Consider the following 14936-nt stretch of genomic DNA (forward strand, 5'->3'; position numbering starts at 1 on the left):
TGCTGCAAAGTTATTGAAGCAGTTTACTCTTAAGAGAATGTGGAACTAGATTCACACCTTGGAATTATGCCGGTGTGGCTTCTCCAGAAGGCCAAAGCTAGCATAGAGAATGGGATGAGGACATTTGTGAGCAAGTGGATGACAGAGGTTTGAAGGAGAATTGCATGGCGGGGCCTTTGCCAGCTGCTTCGGCTTCAACAGCCAAAGCTGACACAAAAGGCAGCTATTGAGGGCTGCTCAGCTACTGGTTCCTCGGAAAATGTTGTCTTTGCCTTATTTCCCCCTTCATCCACCCTGAGCCAAATTTCTTTTGATGAGCAGTAAAGGGATAGGAACCCTGGAGGTGAACAAAGACTTTGAGCCACGTGTGAGTATGTGTGTTTTATGTAACTTGTGGTGGATGCAAATAGATTCAGAGAAACTGAGAGATTGAGAGGCCCTTAGAGGGAATCTAGCCCAACCTACGTTCTACCCCATGTTACTCATGTGGAAACTGAGGCCCAGAGACGGAAGGCGACCTGCCCGAGGTGAAGGAGCCCCAACCTCCAGACTCAGCAGGGTGAGGGGGGAACAGTCCATGTCCCACACAGCCCCCTTATTTCTACCACCCCCAGACTCGAGGCTGGAAGTTCTTGGCCCCCATCAGGAGCCTGGCCAGGCAGGGAAAGCATAGCCACAGCCTTGGTCAGAGTGCTTCCTTCCCCAGGGCACTCTCCCAGCTTCTGCCTCTGGTTGGAAGGCTCCAGATGGGCCCAACACCACGGAGTCCTGAGGCCACCCTGGTGCTGCCTCAGGCCCTGTCCCTGCCTGTAGGCTTCCCTAGGCCATGTGAGCACAAAGAAGGAACTGGATTTTTTTTTTTTTTTTTGTCATCCTTTTCAGGGCTCTCTCCAAGTGGAGTTGGAGTATGTCATTTCTTCAGCCAAAAAGCTTCCAGCTGGGGTGGGGGGTGGGCTTTGTGGTGAGGATGGCCTGAAGCAGGCCCAGTGCTGCTTTGGGGGTCAGCATTCAGTGTGAGATACTGTGTATATAAACTATACATAATGTATATAAACTGGGATGTAAGTTTGTGTAAATTAATGGTTTATTCTTTGCAAATAAAGCTTTTTCCCCTTGTTCTTAAGATCGGCTTAAGCACTTCCTGCTAGATGCTTCTTTTTTTTTTGCTGTTGTTGTTCTAGTGGTGGTGCTGGTGGTTGGCCGTGCCCTGTGGCTTGGGGGAATCTTAGTTCCCCGACCAGGATTGAACCTGTGCCCTCAGCAGGGAAAGCCCAGAATCCTAACCACTGGACCGCGAGGGAATTCCCACTAGGTGTTTCTTTGACACCACACATGAGCTTGGGGAAGGACCGAGGCACCCATTTCAGAAGGGGCAGCAGGAGGAAGGTGGTCTGAATTTCCTGTCAGAACATCCCACATCCTCTCTGTGCCCCAGCTCACACGCACCCATCCCCATCACCTAGGTCTTTTCCTGTAACAGCATGTCTGATAGGCTAGAGGTCCTGCAAAAAGGAACATTGTCCTGAGGCAAAGACACAGCAGGGAGTCACCCTCAGCTTGAGACCGTAGCATCTATAACATTCTTCAGGCCTCAGCCCAAAACAGCTTTGGTAGATCCAGCCTCCAGCTCCCCATGATGTATCGTCCCATTTTGCAGATGAGGGGACCAACATTGAAGAGTTTAAGTAGCTCCCCCAAGGTCACCCAACTAGAAAGCTTACTTAAACTTTCAAACAACTGTTGACAAGATCCTACACTGTAAACTTTCTTTTTTAAAAAATAGATTAGGGATTTCCTTGGCAGTCCAGTGGTTAATTCTCCACGCTTCCAACTCAGGGGGCGCGGGTTCAATCCCTGGTTGGGGAACTAAGATCCCACGTGCTGCGCGGCCAAAAAATAAAATAAAAAGACAAACTTTAAAAAATAAAAATAGATTAGAATGATTTTTTAATTGGATGAACTTTCTTTTAAACATTGAGATGCCATGAAATTTAGGGCATTGCTTGCTCAGGGACAGGAAGTGGGCAAAATGGTTGGAGGAGAATAATTTTGTGTAGCTCTCCAGTTTACAAAGTTCAATCACATTCGATATCATCATCCCACCAGCCTTTGAGGTAAGCAGGGGAGGGACTATTTGTCCCATTTTACAGATGAGGAAACAGGCTCAGAGAAGACTGATCCAAGTCACAGGGCATGAAGGTGGAGGGGCCTAAACTCAAAGCCTACTGGATCTCAAGGCCGCCAGTCCTGGAGGAGCCTTGATGCCAGAAGATGGGGCTGCTTAAGAGCTGGAGAACGAGACAAGTGCAGGGATACTAGGCCCTCAGAACAGGCTGGGTGGGGCACAGGCAGTATCAGAAGGTGGGCTTTTTGTTCTGTGCCTTGTTTTCCTCAGTGCTGATGCTGAGTGGGCATGTGTGAGGGAGATTTCAGGACCCCTCTCCCCTAGGGCCTTCCCTGGCTTTGGGGCCATCTCCTTGTAACCTCGAGGAAAAGGCAGAGAAGAGCTAGCAAGAGAGAAATGAAGGAGGAAGAGGGATCCAGAAAACAGCCAAACAGGCACCCAGACACACGCACCTGTCACAGGGAGACCTCGGGGGATGTCTGTCAAGTTAGCACCAGCTCCTGGGTCTCTGAGAAGCCAAACTTGGTCTTGTGCTGGCCAAACAGTTTGTGCAGGGCATCGATATAGACCACGTGGTATTTTGCCACCGTCTCCTTGCTCGGGTCCTCAATCTTGGGCAGTGGTAGAGGCTTCCCAACTGCCAGGGGAGATGGAGAAGGGAAAGGGAAAGCATCAGAATGGCTCACTCCTCAGAATAGGCCTCAGCCCTCAAGCCCGGGTTCTCCCCACGCTTCCCCCACCCCTGCGCTTATCCTGGCCAGCCTCCCTGCCTCTGGACACAGCCAGAGCCAAGGTCCAGCCTTGGAACTGGATCCTGTGTCCCAGATGAGGCTGCCAGCAGAAGGGCCAATTCACCAATGGTGGTTACAGGCCAAGCGTAGGGCAGAAGGCCCCAGGAGTTCTCAGTGAAGCCGTGCCCGTAGAAAGCACAAGGGTAGATGTGTACCATACTCTGGAACCACTTTTGGAAGCGACTAACGAAGCCCCCAGGAGTGAAGATCTGCTGATTGTAGAGTTCTGTCTCCCCAAAGGCGTAGGCAGGGATTAGAGCCACCCTGCAGAGGAAAAGCATGTTCTCTGATGGCCAGAAAGCTAGGGACCCTGCTGAAAGCCAGACACGCTGACCACCAGTGGTCCCTGGGTTTCGCTGTAAGCTCTTCAGCCCCTAACCCAGCTGGGCCCAGGTCCAGGCTAAGTGGGAGGGCCTCGTGGTCTACCCCAAGCTTTCTCTGGGGGCAAAGTAGCAGCAAGCTAAGGGAAGCGAGTCCCAGACCCTCCTGTAAACCCACAAGGTCTGAAACACTGGAAGTTAAGACCCAAGGGCCATTTCTTTCCGGTTTCTTCCCTTTGGCCCACACGGTAATTTTGGCCTTCTCTGAGATAGGGTTGCAGTCAGTCACCTTTCACAAAGGGACTGGCCCAGATGAGATGCTAGTCTGAGGCAGATCAGGTTCCGGGTTGGCCTGCTGGCCTTTCTTCAGAAGCAGAAATGCCTCGAGAACCTGACCCAGGCTCTACTCCACCACAGCAGCGGCTTTCCCCCTCCCTCTTTATATATCATTTCCTCAAAACCTCTTCCTCCTTCCCCACTGGGCTTTTGGAACCCCTCTCCCCAGTCTGGACCAGAAGTGTCCTTACCCATGCCGAAGGGCCGTGCGTACAAAGCCGGTGCGGTTCTTCAAGACCAAGGTGGTAGATCCTGGCAGGCTGTATCTGCACTCAGCCAGGCCACTGACCCCCACGATCAGCATGTTGCCTGTGCCTCTACGGGTAAGCAAGAAGTCCATGGAGGACTGGCTCACAGAGCAGGGCCCTGGTGGGCAGAAAAAAAGCAAAAGATCACTGGTGATCTCCCTAACCGCCTAACTTTCCTCCCTACCTCTTCAAAGGAGGGGAGAGCCTCACATAAGGCAGCTGAACCTATGGTAGCTTTTCAGACCAGAGGGGATCACAGAATTGGCCTTGTTCTCACCCATTCACCCAACACCTCTTTCTCGGGGAGCCATTTATTTATTTGGCTTTACATCCTAGGAGCCAACTCACCTGTAGACATGACATATTCTCTGAGGAAAGGCACCCAGGAAAAGGCCCCCAGTGTGAGGATAGAAGGAATGATGCCAGGAAAGATCTTGGAGAAGCCTGACTTCTCTGTGGCAAAGTGGCCAAAGCATGAGTGGGACATGAACCCATGAGGATGGCAGGCGAGGATGTAGTTGAGGCTGGGGGAGAGATCGTGAGTCTTCAAAAGCTGCAGAGGAACGTGGAGTCTAGAGGGGTATAGCCAGGGAAGAAGACGCCTCTTCTGGCCAGAGACCTAGAAAGGAAAGGGCTGTCGTGTCTGGCTGGCCGTGCAGGTAGGGTAACACACCGTTCCGGGGAGCGTCATTCACGTGGGCCTCGATGTGAATGATGCCCCACCCTGACCCAGCCGCTGCCACTGGAGTCGGGGCTGGGCCTGGGGCCCAAGTGGAGATCTGCGGCTCCTCACCTTGAGTGGGAAGTAATCACAGTACTGTTTCCACAGGCACCAGCGCCTCACGCAGGTAAACCGGCAGCCACCTGAGAACAGAGCCGGTGTAGCTGAGCTTGGGCCACCTCCATTGTCTTCTTCAGAGCCCTTTAAGGCCTGCCTCAGGGTGCCCTCACCCCCTGCTGTTTCCTGCCCTCTTAAGTAACACCCAGGCTGGGAGTGAACATCTGGGCCAGTTTAGGACAGGCCTAGCTCTCTGCTGTACTAGCCGCCCCTCCCCTAGCCTACTCCAGCTCCTATCTGGGCCTCACTGGCACCTTGAAAAGACCCCCTTCCCTCACCTTCTCCAGCCCAGACAAGGTCAGGCTGAAGGGAGGCGCGGAATTGGCCACAGTATAAGAGGAGAAAGAAAGGGCGTGTGGTGGGTGGCAACGCAGCCCTCGCAGGGCCCTCACCTCGCTCAGGGGTCCTCCAGTCAAAAGCCAGCCAGGTGAGCATGAGCACAGAGACAGGCCAGTATGGCGTGAACACTACCAGGTAGAGGTTGACAAGGATCACAGCGCTTGGAGGAAGCCCAGGCCAGAGTCAATGAACTGTGAACAGTCCCTCACACTTGCCCGCCCTCTGGGGCTCTGTCCACCCCAAGGTCACACACACCGTCAGCCGGGCTCACGTGACACTCTCACCTCCTCACCCAGCACATGGCCTGTGTGCCTGTGGTACCAGCATCCCCGCTCTGGCCTTGGGAACCTGTTTTAGGTCTAGAAGGCAAGGTGTTTTCCTCCCCCACTTTGCTCCATGCAGTTAGCCCTCTCCCCCCAGGACCTGCTCCAGCACCACTCTGGGCTGCATTCAATGACAGGGAGCCAGCGGTGGGTCACGCTGATTTGGCCACCAGAGGTTGGGAGTCCTGGAAAGACAGAGCCAGGAATAGTCTTCCTCCAACTCACATTCCCCTCTCCACATCTCTGCGAGGCATCAGTGGAGGGAATACCAGAGAAAGAGGATACCCAACTTCAGCCAGGTTTGGAGCACAAGAGTCGGTAAACAAGAAACAAAGGAGAACCCACGCTGGGCTAGAATAAGGTATGGACCATGTTAAGCTCCAAAAAGACAGGAACAATGTAGGTTAGAGTAGTTAGGACAGACTTCATGGAGATGAGTCACAGGGAGCCATGCTCAGGATTCTTACTGGACTCAGTTTTTAAAACAGCTGTGAATGACTGTGTGAGAGAAAGTGGGTCAAAAGAAAGTTTAGAAAAGACAGAAAATACTCCTAATTGAATGTGGCAGAATAAACACACGTTTTTATCGTGACTCCTTGCTGGAGCCTCATGAAAATTACCACAAGGATGTTTTAAAAGATAGAGATTCTGCAAGGAAAAAGAGAATCAGAGAGACGCCAACAGTGGGTGAGAGTTATCAGCAAAATGTTTGCATGCTGGACAGTGGACGGAAGAGGGATTAACTGAGAACCAGAACGTTGAAATGTAGTTACCTGCAAGGGGTATGCCCACAAGAGCAAGCCTGTTTCCGCTGGAGAATCTAGGAAAGACTCAGATTTGGAACCACCAGGTGTCACAAAAAGCAGATGTGGGGCACAGGGCTTGATTGAAAGTCTATCAAAGAAGTAGTTAAAACCCCAGACCCCTTTCCCTCTGCTACACAGCTGGGCGATGGGAGGATAATTCTCTGAGAAAATGAACCAAAGAGACACTAGACTCAGATATTTACACTGGACACAGCTAAGATATTCTATATGCAGCCAAATTATTAATCAAGTATGAAGGGAGAATAAAGACAATCTCAGACATATAGTCTCAGAGAGTTTGTCCCCCATGTTCCTTTCTCAGGAAACGACTGGAGGATGTGCTCACCAAAATGAGGGAGTAAAGCAAGACAGGATGGCATGGGATTCAGGTAAAGAAATCCAACAAAGGAAGGAAGTGAGCAGGGCCAGGACTAAGGTGAGGAGAGCAAGGCGCCTAGGGCACAAAATTCAAGGAGACATTCACTCTCAGAGTCAGGCAAGTACTGATCCAACACTTGTACAACCCTGAGAATGAATACCTTCTTAGATTGTACACCCAAGGTGCCTCACGGGCCCTGGAGGTGACAGCGGTGCATGAGACCAGACTGTAACAGGAGGATGCTGGGCTCCAGCAGCGAGGTCCTCAATGAAATTAAAAAAACAGTGGGGGTGCAGGAGACGAGACTTCTAGATTCCTGATGTGTTTGTGGAGAGTTAGGGGATGAATTAGTGATAACTGATAGATATCTAAGAGATAACTAAAGAAATTTAAAATGAAGCAATTATCCCAATCAAAAAATGTACAGAAGACCTAAATAGACGTTTCTCCAAAGAAGACATACAGATGGCCAAGAAGCATATGAAAAGATGCTCAAGTCCGCTAATTATTAGAGAAATGCAAATCAAAACTACAATGAGGTATCACCTCCCACCACTCAGAAGGGCCATCATCAAAGTATATACAAAAAATAAATGCTGGAGAGGGTGTTGAGAAAACGAAGCCCCCTACACTGCTGGCGGGAAAGTAAACTCGTACAACCACTATGTACCAATTTACAGTACAGAGACTGTACAGTACAGTACATAGGACAGTACGGAGACTCCTTAAAAAACTAAAATAGAACTGCCATATGATCCAGCAATCCTACTCCTGGGCATATATGCAGAGAAAAACATGGTCTGAAAGGATACATGCACCCCAATGTTCATTGCAGCTCTATTTACAATAGCCAAGACATGGAAGCAACCTAAATGTCCATCGACAGAGGAATGGATAAAGAAGATGTAGTACATATGTACAATGGAATATTACTCAGCCATAAAAAGGAACGAAATTGGGACTTGACTTTTTCAAGAAATAAAGGGATGCATGGGTCTAGTCCACGTTTCTTTTAGGTTTTGCTTGAACCCAGACAGAGTTGGGGACATCTTGGGAGGCAGTGTGGCCTCAGGTGGGGTGCCCTGTGGTGACACAAATCCTGGATCTGCCCCTTAGCATAAGTGTGACCACAGACAAGCGGTTGAGCTTCACCAGCCAAGTGGGGATTACAACACCAGCTTCCACCTTATCTTTCTCGCAGACTACGTGTGAGCGTCTTCTCTCAAGGCCATTAGGGTCCAAATGGATACGATTCCATTGCAGACTCGTAGGGTGAAGAGCTGGGAAGGCTCTGAGGGACAAACCCTGGAACTGTCACCTCCTGGGAGCCCAGGGCCCAGCGCTCTTCTGCCTGCTCCAGGCTACCTCTCCATACAGCCCAAAGTCAAGCTCTAATGAAGAGGCCTCTGGGACACTTCTGCGTCCTCACCCGCTTTTCAGCCACTCTCCTCCTTCTCTGCTCCATCTGCCCCTCCTCCAACTCACACATACACCTGAACCCTCAGTCTCGCCTCCCCTCTTTCTCTCTCCCACATCTTCTGATCATCAAGTCCTTCTAATTCTTCTCCAATTTCTTGAATCTCTGCTCTTCTCCCCTTCACAATTACTTCTGAGCTGGCTGAAATCACCACAATCTCTGACCTGAACTAGAGCGACAGCCTCGTCCTATAATCAGTTTGCTACCCAGAACTAACTGTAGTGATCTCTCAAAAACACCAATCTGATGCCGTTGCCCTGTGCCCAACCCAGTCATGGCTCCACATGGAAAAAGTCCAAACACTTTTCCGTGGTTGACAATGCCCTACACAATCTGTCCCCTGCCTCTTTTGCCAGTCTCTTCTGTCTTCTCTCTCTCATTCATTCATTCATTCATTCACTCACTATGCATTGAGCGTCGGTTCTGTGCCTCTTACCCCCTCATCCCACTTAACCACTGGCTACTTCTTGAATGCTTTACGCTCTCCCCTCATCCCAGCCTTGCTAGCTGTTGCCCAGTCTCTGCCCTGAACACTCTTCCTTCTTCATTTATTTCTTATTTGTCCTCTAAGAGTCAACTCAAATTTAATAGAAAAATGGACAAAGGTCATGAATGGGCCCTTAGCAGAAAAAGAAATACTAATTGCTGCTAAAGACATGAAAAGATCTCAACCTCATAATTAACGAAGTTCAGAATAAGGCTCGTTGTTGTTTACGCCTGCCATTCTGGTGGTGGCAGAAAGGAGTGTGCATGGGGCCTTTGTTCCCTTTCCTGCCAACTTGGTGGTCATCTCTGAAGCCACATTTTGCAGCTTCACAGTTTGGCGGGGCCTCCATCAGCCTGAACACTTGTGTCCACAGAGAGCAGAGACTCTCACCAACCTGTGTTGGATGTTTAACATGAACAAGAAATAAGCATTTGTTGAGTTTAGCCGCTGAGATCTCCACGTTACTCGGTTACCACAGCATACATGGGCCAGCCCAATTAATACACTCTCACACGCCCTTTTTGCAAATGAAGAAAACAAGACTCAGAGAAAATCAATAACCTGCTAAAGGAACACAGATAGTAAGGAGTACAGCTGGGATCTGAACACAGGCAGTCTGGCTCAAAGACTGTGTTTTTAACGTCCATATTTTTCTGCCCTTTGGCTATATGTGTATGTGCGTGCACAAGCATGCATGTGGTGAAATATAGATATTTTTATACCCATAATCTCTGGCTACATACACACAAACTATTAAGAGTGGTTACCTCTGAGGAGCAACATTCTGGACAAGACTGAGGAAGAGGAACTACCAGCCTAAAGGCTCCAGCCCCCGACGCGGGCCTGGCCTGGGCTGGCCGTCCATAATGGTCATACTTCTCCCTCAATGCAGTGTCAGCTCCTAGGCCTTGGGGACCCTGCTCTCTCATGGGAACATGGTGGCAGCGAGGGGAGGCGGTGGTAATGAGGCAAGTCTGTGGAGACAGGACAAGAGTTCAAGAAAGGGGACTCAGCTCTCACTGAGGAGAGGGCCCCAAGGCCTGGGCTGCATGGAGGGAGAGAGCAGAGGCCCGGCTGGGGCCCTGGTCCTCAGCAAGAGGCCATTCGGAGCTGACCTTTCTCCCCTTTCAGTCGAGAATGTTTATATACGCAGAAGGCCTGGCTTCCTCCTTCCTCTCTGGCCTAACATGTACTCTAGGGCCACGTCCACACCCAGCCTCCCAGTCAGCAGTAAGTAAGGAGATGCAGGAGCTAGGGACAGGAGCTCATAGGCCAGAATCAGGTCCTTGTGGATTCAGCTCCCAGGCCAGCTCCTCCACGTGCTAGCTGTGCAATCTTGGATGGCCCACTTGTACTGCATGTACCTCAATTTCCTCATCTGCACAATGGAGATGATTAGGCATATCAGGTGCTTAGAAGAGTGTCTGGCATGAAAAAAAAAAGTGCAATAGATGTTAGCTAATACTATATGAGTGCAAGCTATCATTATGTGTGTGTGTAGCTATTAGTGTGTACTATTATGCATAATAATAGCTTCTACCTCATAAGGTTGGCAGGAGGCTAAAATGAAACCATAGGTATGCAAATGCCTGGCACAAAGTAAGTAGCTGGTACATATGGATTCCTTTCTCCTGGTCTCTTCCAGCTCTGATTACCCATAATTCCTAGGTTAACACTGCTCTTTTTAGCATTTGGGCATCCTGATACCCACCCCAGGCAGGCATCTGAGCCCCCCAATCCCTGTTCTCCAGCCCACTCTCCCTATTGACTAGCAAGTCCCAGGCTCCCAGGGCCCACCTGTATTCTTCCTTCCCAGATATCTTCCAAGGTCATTTAGGTCATGACCCTGCCTCCAGACAAGTACTCACCTAAACCACTTAAAAAATGAGAATTTTGTTCCAGGCACCCCCCCCCCCCCAATAGGGATGGTTTGCTTCAGCACCTACAGTACCATAGCCAGCACCTAAGGAACTTTCACAAAGTATTTGTGGTGTGGATAGAAGGGGGAAATGGATGGATAAATGGATGAATTCTTTTGGACAAGAGGTTTTCAGAGCTCCCTCTGCCACCAGGACAACTGTCTCACACCGATGGTCTGCTCAGGTCCCCAAGGTTGCAGCTAAGCCCATTTCCTTGGCAGGCCTCAGCGGAACTGCTCCCCATCTTCCCCAGACATGCCCTCCAGGCCCCACTGACGACCCAGGAGGGCTCACTACACACACCGGCCACAGGGCTGGCTCACACACACGTGCACACACATTCCTGCACAGGCAGGCACCCATACCCACGTGCGCACTCACAGATTCCACGCGGACCATGCCCAAGCGCATCAGGCTAGAGGCCTGGGTGGCCCACTGTCCTGCTTTGCCTGAGATAACCCAGATTTCAGCATCGAGAGTCCCGCTAAACCCTATAGGCCCTCAGTCCCAGGCAAACCAGGACTTTTGGTCACCCTGCCAAAGGCCAAAGACTCACCGATAACCAAGGCGCTGAGGGCCCACTGGAAAAGAGCAAAGACCTCCAGGGTGGTCTTGAGGTCCTTCTTGGAGAGCAGGAGCATTATGGCCAGGGTGCCGGTGGCTCCCGGTAAGTGCAGTTGGGCTGGCCAGCCCCACCTGCTCAGGGGCTGGTGCGGTTTCCTCCCTTTGTGCTTTCTTCTTCAGCCCCTGCCTAGTCTCCACCCCCTGCCTAGTCTCCACCCCCTGCCTAGTCTCCACCCCCTAACCTGCCCTCCCCCACCACAGGACCACAGGACTACACGCTGCGTCTGCTTGTCCAGTTCCTTCCAGCCATCTACCCACCTGCACTTTACCCACTTGGGCATGGCACGGGCTGTGGTTGTGACACCCTCTTGCACACTTGTGCAGAGAAGTGTAGATGGAGCTCTGGTGTGGGAAGTGAGTGGAGGCGAGGGTGGGGCTGCTAAGAAGCCTCCAGAGCCAGTGTGGATGGGGGGAGATGGGGCAGGGAGGAGCCCAGGGCACACATGGCACCCCGAGCCTACATTTCGGTTTATGAGGCCCAGCTCTCTATGGTCTTTCGGTGACAACGTGATTGGGGAGGAGGAGGTCGCAGGTGGGGTGTGCCTGGCAGGTGCGGAGGAGCAGAAGCCTGGAGCTGAGTGAGTGAGAGGGGCCGAGGTGATGAAGTCAGAGAGCTTGGCAGGGCCAGAGGGTGTAAGGCCTTGGCCTTCTCCTCTGACTGAGATGGGGAGTCAGTGTGGGGTTTTGAGCAGAAAAAAGGAAAGGATTGCTTTCCGGTTTTAAAGGGCCAGGGAAGAAGAAGGAGCCTTTTGAGGGAGTATGGCAATAATCCATGCAGACATGACGGTGGCTCAGGGCAGACTGGCGGGAGTCAGGGTGGCGGGAAACGGTTGGATTCTGGGTGTCTCCTCTGACGCAGAGGCCCCACGTAAGCACTGTCCTCTCTGAGGCTCAGAAGCCTCTACAGGGGAGCCACGCTGGTGAGCGGCCACCGTGCGCTCCGCCTTGGCCTGCAAACCTTCCCTGCTTTCAGTTTCGTCCCATCCAGTCCTTCAGGAAATGTGTGGAGGGTGTTGAATGGTGGTGAAGGGGCTGCTGGGAAGGGAGGCTGAAAAGGGCGACAGAGACAATCTCCGAGTCAGGACACAGGGATGAGGAGTTCGGGCTTAACCCTGGGGGCCCGGACGAGGTGCCACCAGCTTCTGACCAGGGATGGTGACTTGTGCCAAATGCCACAGAAGGACGACTGTCAGGCCCAGGGTGATGGTCAGGCCCCAGGGACCTAGTTGCCCCCATGATAGACACACAGGCCCATCCCCCTCCTCCTCTCTAACACCTACCCGCAGGCCCAGTTCTGCAGCCACATAATGTAAGTGGATAGGCTCATGGGGACTTACCCCAGCGCTGCAAGGCCTGCTGGCCCAGACCTCTCACCCCGCTAGACTGACTTTATTGTTTGGGGTAAGGGCAGCCCGCTCCTTAGCCAGCCTCCTGTTGGGGAAACTGAGACTATCCCCCATCGGGGAACAAAGCTCCATAAACACTGAACACAGGCGAGAAGCAAGGGACAGAAACAGCTATGGCAGGTAAGAAACAGTCCGCCCTAGGAGTTTAGGATTAACAGATACACACTACTATGTATAAAACAGATAACCAGCAAGGACCTACTGGACAGCACAGGGAACTCTACTCAATAGCTTGTAACAACCTATAATGGAAAAGAGTCTGAAAAAGAATGTATATATATACATATATATATGTATACATATGTATATATATGTATCTATATATACCCACATATAACCAAATCACTTTGCTGTACACCTGAAACTAACACAACATTGTAAGTCAACTATACGTCAATAAAAATTTTTTAAATTAAAATTAAAAAAAAAAAGAAAAGAAACAGTCCTGCCCGGGGCCTCTGGTGTGGAGGGGGTGCGGGACAGGAGCCACTGGTAACGGCCAAGGTTCTGACTTGGTCTCTGGGTGGATAGCAGGGAAGGAAATGCAAGAGGACGAGACTTCTTGCAAGGCTGACAGAGCAAATTAGAAGCTTAGCTCGGGCCACCATTTGTGAGAGGTGCCTGTGGGGCAAGCAGGCCCTGTGATGTCACGTGAAGCTGGCTGCCAGTTTCTAAAGTGTGTTCTGCTCACCCTGGGCTTCCAGAGACCTGCTGCCGGGGCAACTGCAGCGGGGACTGAGCAAAGGGCTCTGGAGTTGCCAGCTCCCACTTGAAAGAGAGCACCAGCTCTCTTTTACTCTGCTTCCAATTGGAATTCCAGGAAAGATTCTGCTGGACAAAAGGATGGGGGTGGGGGCGGGTAAGGAGAAGGCTCCGCGAGGCCCTGGGGGGCCTAGCAGGGAAAAGATCTGCACTTCCCTGCCAAGGAGAAGCTGCCTCCGTCTGGCCCAGGTGGGCTGTGGGCCAAGTGCACAGGGCCCAGGGACACGTCCGGGGGCAGAGCCAAGGCAGCAAGTGGAGACTGCAGCCAGCCCGAAAAGAGAGGACCCTCTGCCCGCCACAGAGGAAGAATGCTTGGCCGCTGAGTGGGCTCTGTCTCCACAGAGCTGGCCCTGAGGGGGATCCTCATTCATACTCAGCCCAGCCCTGAGGACTTGGGTTTTGTTATTCTTGCCTCTTCATGCATCTGTCCATCCACTGACCTTGACTCCTCCACCTCCCACCCTGGTCTGGGAGCTCTCAGGGGCAGAAACTGGGTGGCACTGTGTCTTACTCTTCTCACGTGCTCAGCCCCTAACACAGGCTACATGGCAGGCACGCACTGGTGTTCATTATAAAAATGCCTGAGCGGGTGGAGGCCTGACTCATTTGCCTGGCACTGGGCAAATCTCTGGGGTTTGTCTTCCTCAAATGTAAATAGAAGATGAATACTCCCTCTCGGACTTGTGAGAATCCAGACAAGGAGCAGAGGGTCAGTCACTTTGTGAGCTGTGAAATGGTGTCCACATGTAGGTTGCTGCTGTCACTGTCATTAAGAGGAGGGGATGGGCACTGTAGAAAGAAAGCCCAGAGTTCAACTGGGCCTGCCCTGGGATGGGTTTCCCTCCAAGCAGTGTTACCTTGGAAAATGGGTGTCAAAAACGTAAGAGCAGAATCAATGACAGCAGGAGTATTTGGAATATTATAGAAACTCTGACTTCCCATCTGCACAGAGAAAGCCATGTGCCCAGCTGATGCATCTGCATGCATCCCACCATCCTAACACCAAAGAGAAAAATGGTGAAGGCTCTTTGGGGGCTTCTAATTCTTAGCCTTATCCTCCTCCATCATCTCCCCACCCCATCCTTTTAAAATCCCTAGAGATTCTGAGGCTCAGAGACTGTCAGAGCTGGAAGGACTCTCCAAGGTTTCTAATTCCAAGTTACTCACGGAGGGCTCCTCATGGCTGTCATCGAGTGCCCTGCCAGTGAAATCCTTCTTCCTGCTCTCAGACCGAGGCCCAGCTCTCCACTGGTCCTACTCTACTCCCCTGGAAACAGACAAAAAAAACAAAGCTAGTCCTTCCCTAACATAGCAGTTTTTACCCCACCCCCATAGGGTTCCCAGATAGAATACAGGATGCCAGTTACATCTGAATTTCACATAAACAACAAATAATGTTTTAGTATAAGTGTGTCCCAAATGTTGCATGGGACATACTTATACTAAAACATTGTTCATTGTTCATCTGAAATTCAAGCTTAATGGAGTCTTGTGTCTTTATTTGCTAAACTTGGCAACCCTCAGTCCCAGGATCACGTGGTCAGCAGTTGACTTTTTCTGTCACATCCAGAGAGCAGACCCCACTCAGTGACCTAGGGAGGCCCATGGGTCACCTCCAATTTCTCAGCTGACCCAGAGATCATGGTAGCTCCCATCTTCTGCACTTAATGGTTTAGTCAAATTCTTTCAAAGGTGTCCTCACTATGCTAGGGGGTTTTTCCTGCACACTTCACACCCACACCCATTCCATCCAACT

The 14936-nt window shown here is 51.2% G+C and overlaps 1 protein-coding gene across 1 annotated transcript; it reads right to left on the reverse strand.

The window, feature by feature from the left end:
* Positions 1-2607: 2607 nt before the first annotated feature.
* On the reverse strand, positions 2608-11029 carry AWAT2 (acyl-CoA wax alcohol acyltransferase 2). The gene is made up of 7 exons (XM_068532622.1): positions 10941-11029; positions 5051-5157; positions 4614-4684; positions 4169-4373; positions 3764-3938; positions 2981-3180; positions 2608-2762 (listed from the first exon to the last, which is right to left on the reverse strand). The coding sequence occupies exons 1-7, from the start codon at positions 11027-11029 to the stop codon at positions 2608-2610; spliced, it is 1002 nt and encodes a 333-aa protein (XP_068388723.1).
* Between the last annotated feature and the right edge of the window lie 3907 nt (positions 11030-14936).

The sequence above is a fragment of the Eschrichtius robustus genome, chromosome X (assembly GCF_028021215.1).
Source record: "Eschrichtius robustus isolate mEscRob2 chromosome X, mEscRob2.pri, whole genome shotgun sequence".
NCBI lineage: Eukaryota > Metazoa > Chordata > Mammalia > Artiodactyla > Eschrichtiidae > Eschrichtius > Eschrichtius robustus.

Coding starts and splice junctions, on each gene's coding strand:
- AWAT2 (XM_068532622.1), bottom strand. CDS start 11,029: ATGCTCCTGCTCTCCAAGAAGGACCTCAAGACCACCCTGGAGGTCTTT. Junction 5,158..10,940: donor AGCGCCTTGGTTATCGGTGA/GTCTTTGGCCTT, acceptor GCTTCCTCCAAG/CGCTGTGATCCTTGTCAACC. Junction 2,763..2,980: donor TTGGCCTGTAACCACCATTG/GTGAATTGGCCC, acceptor CTCCCCTGGCAG/TTGGGAAGCCTCTACCACTG.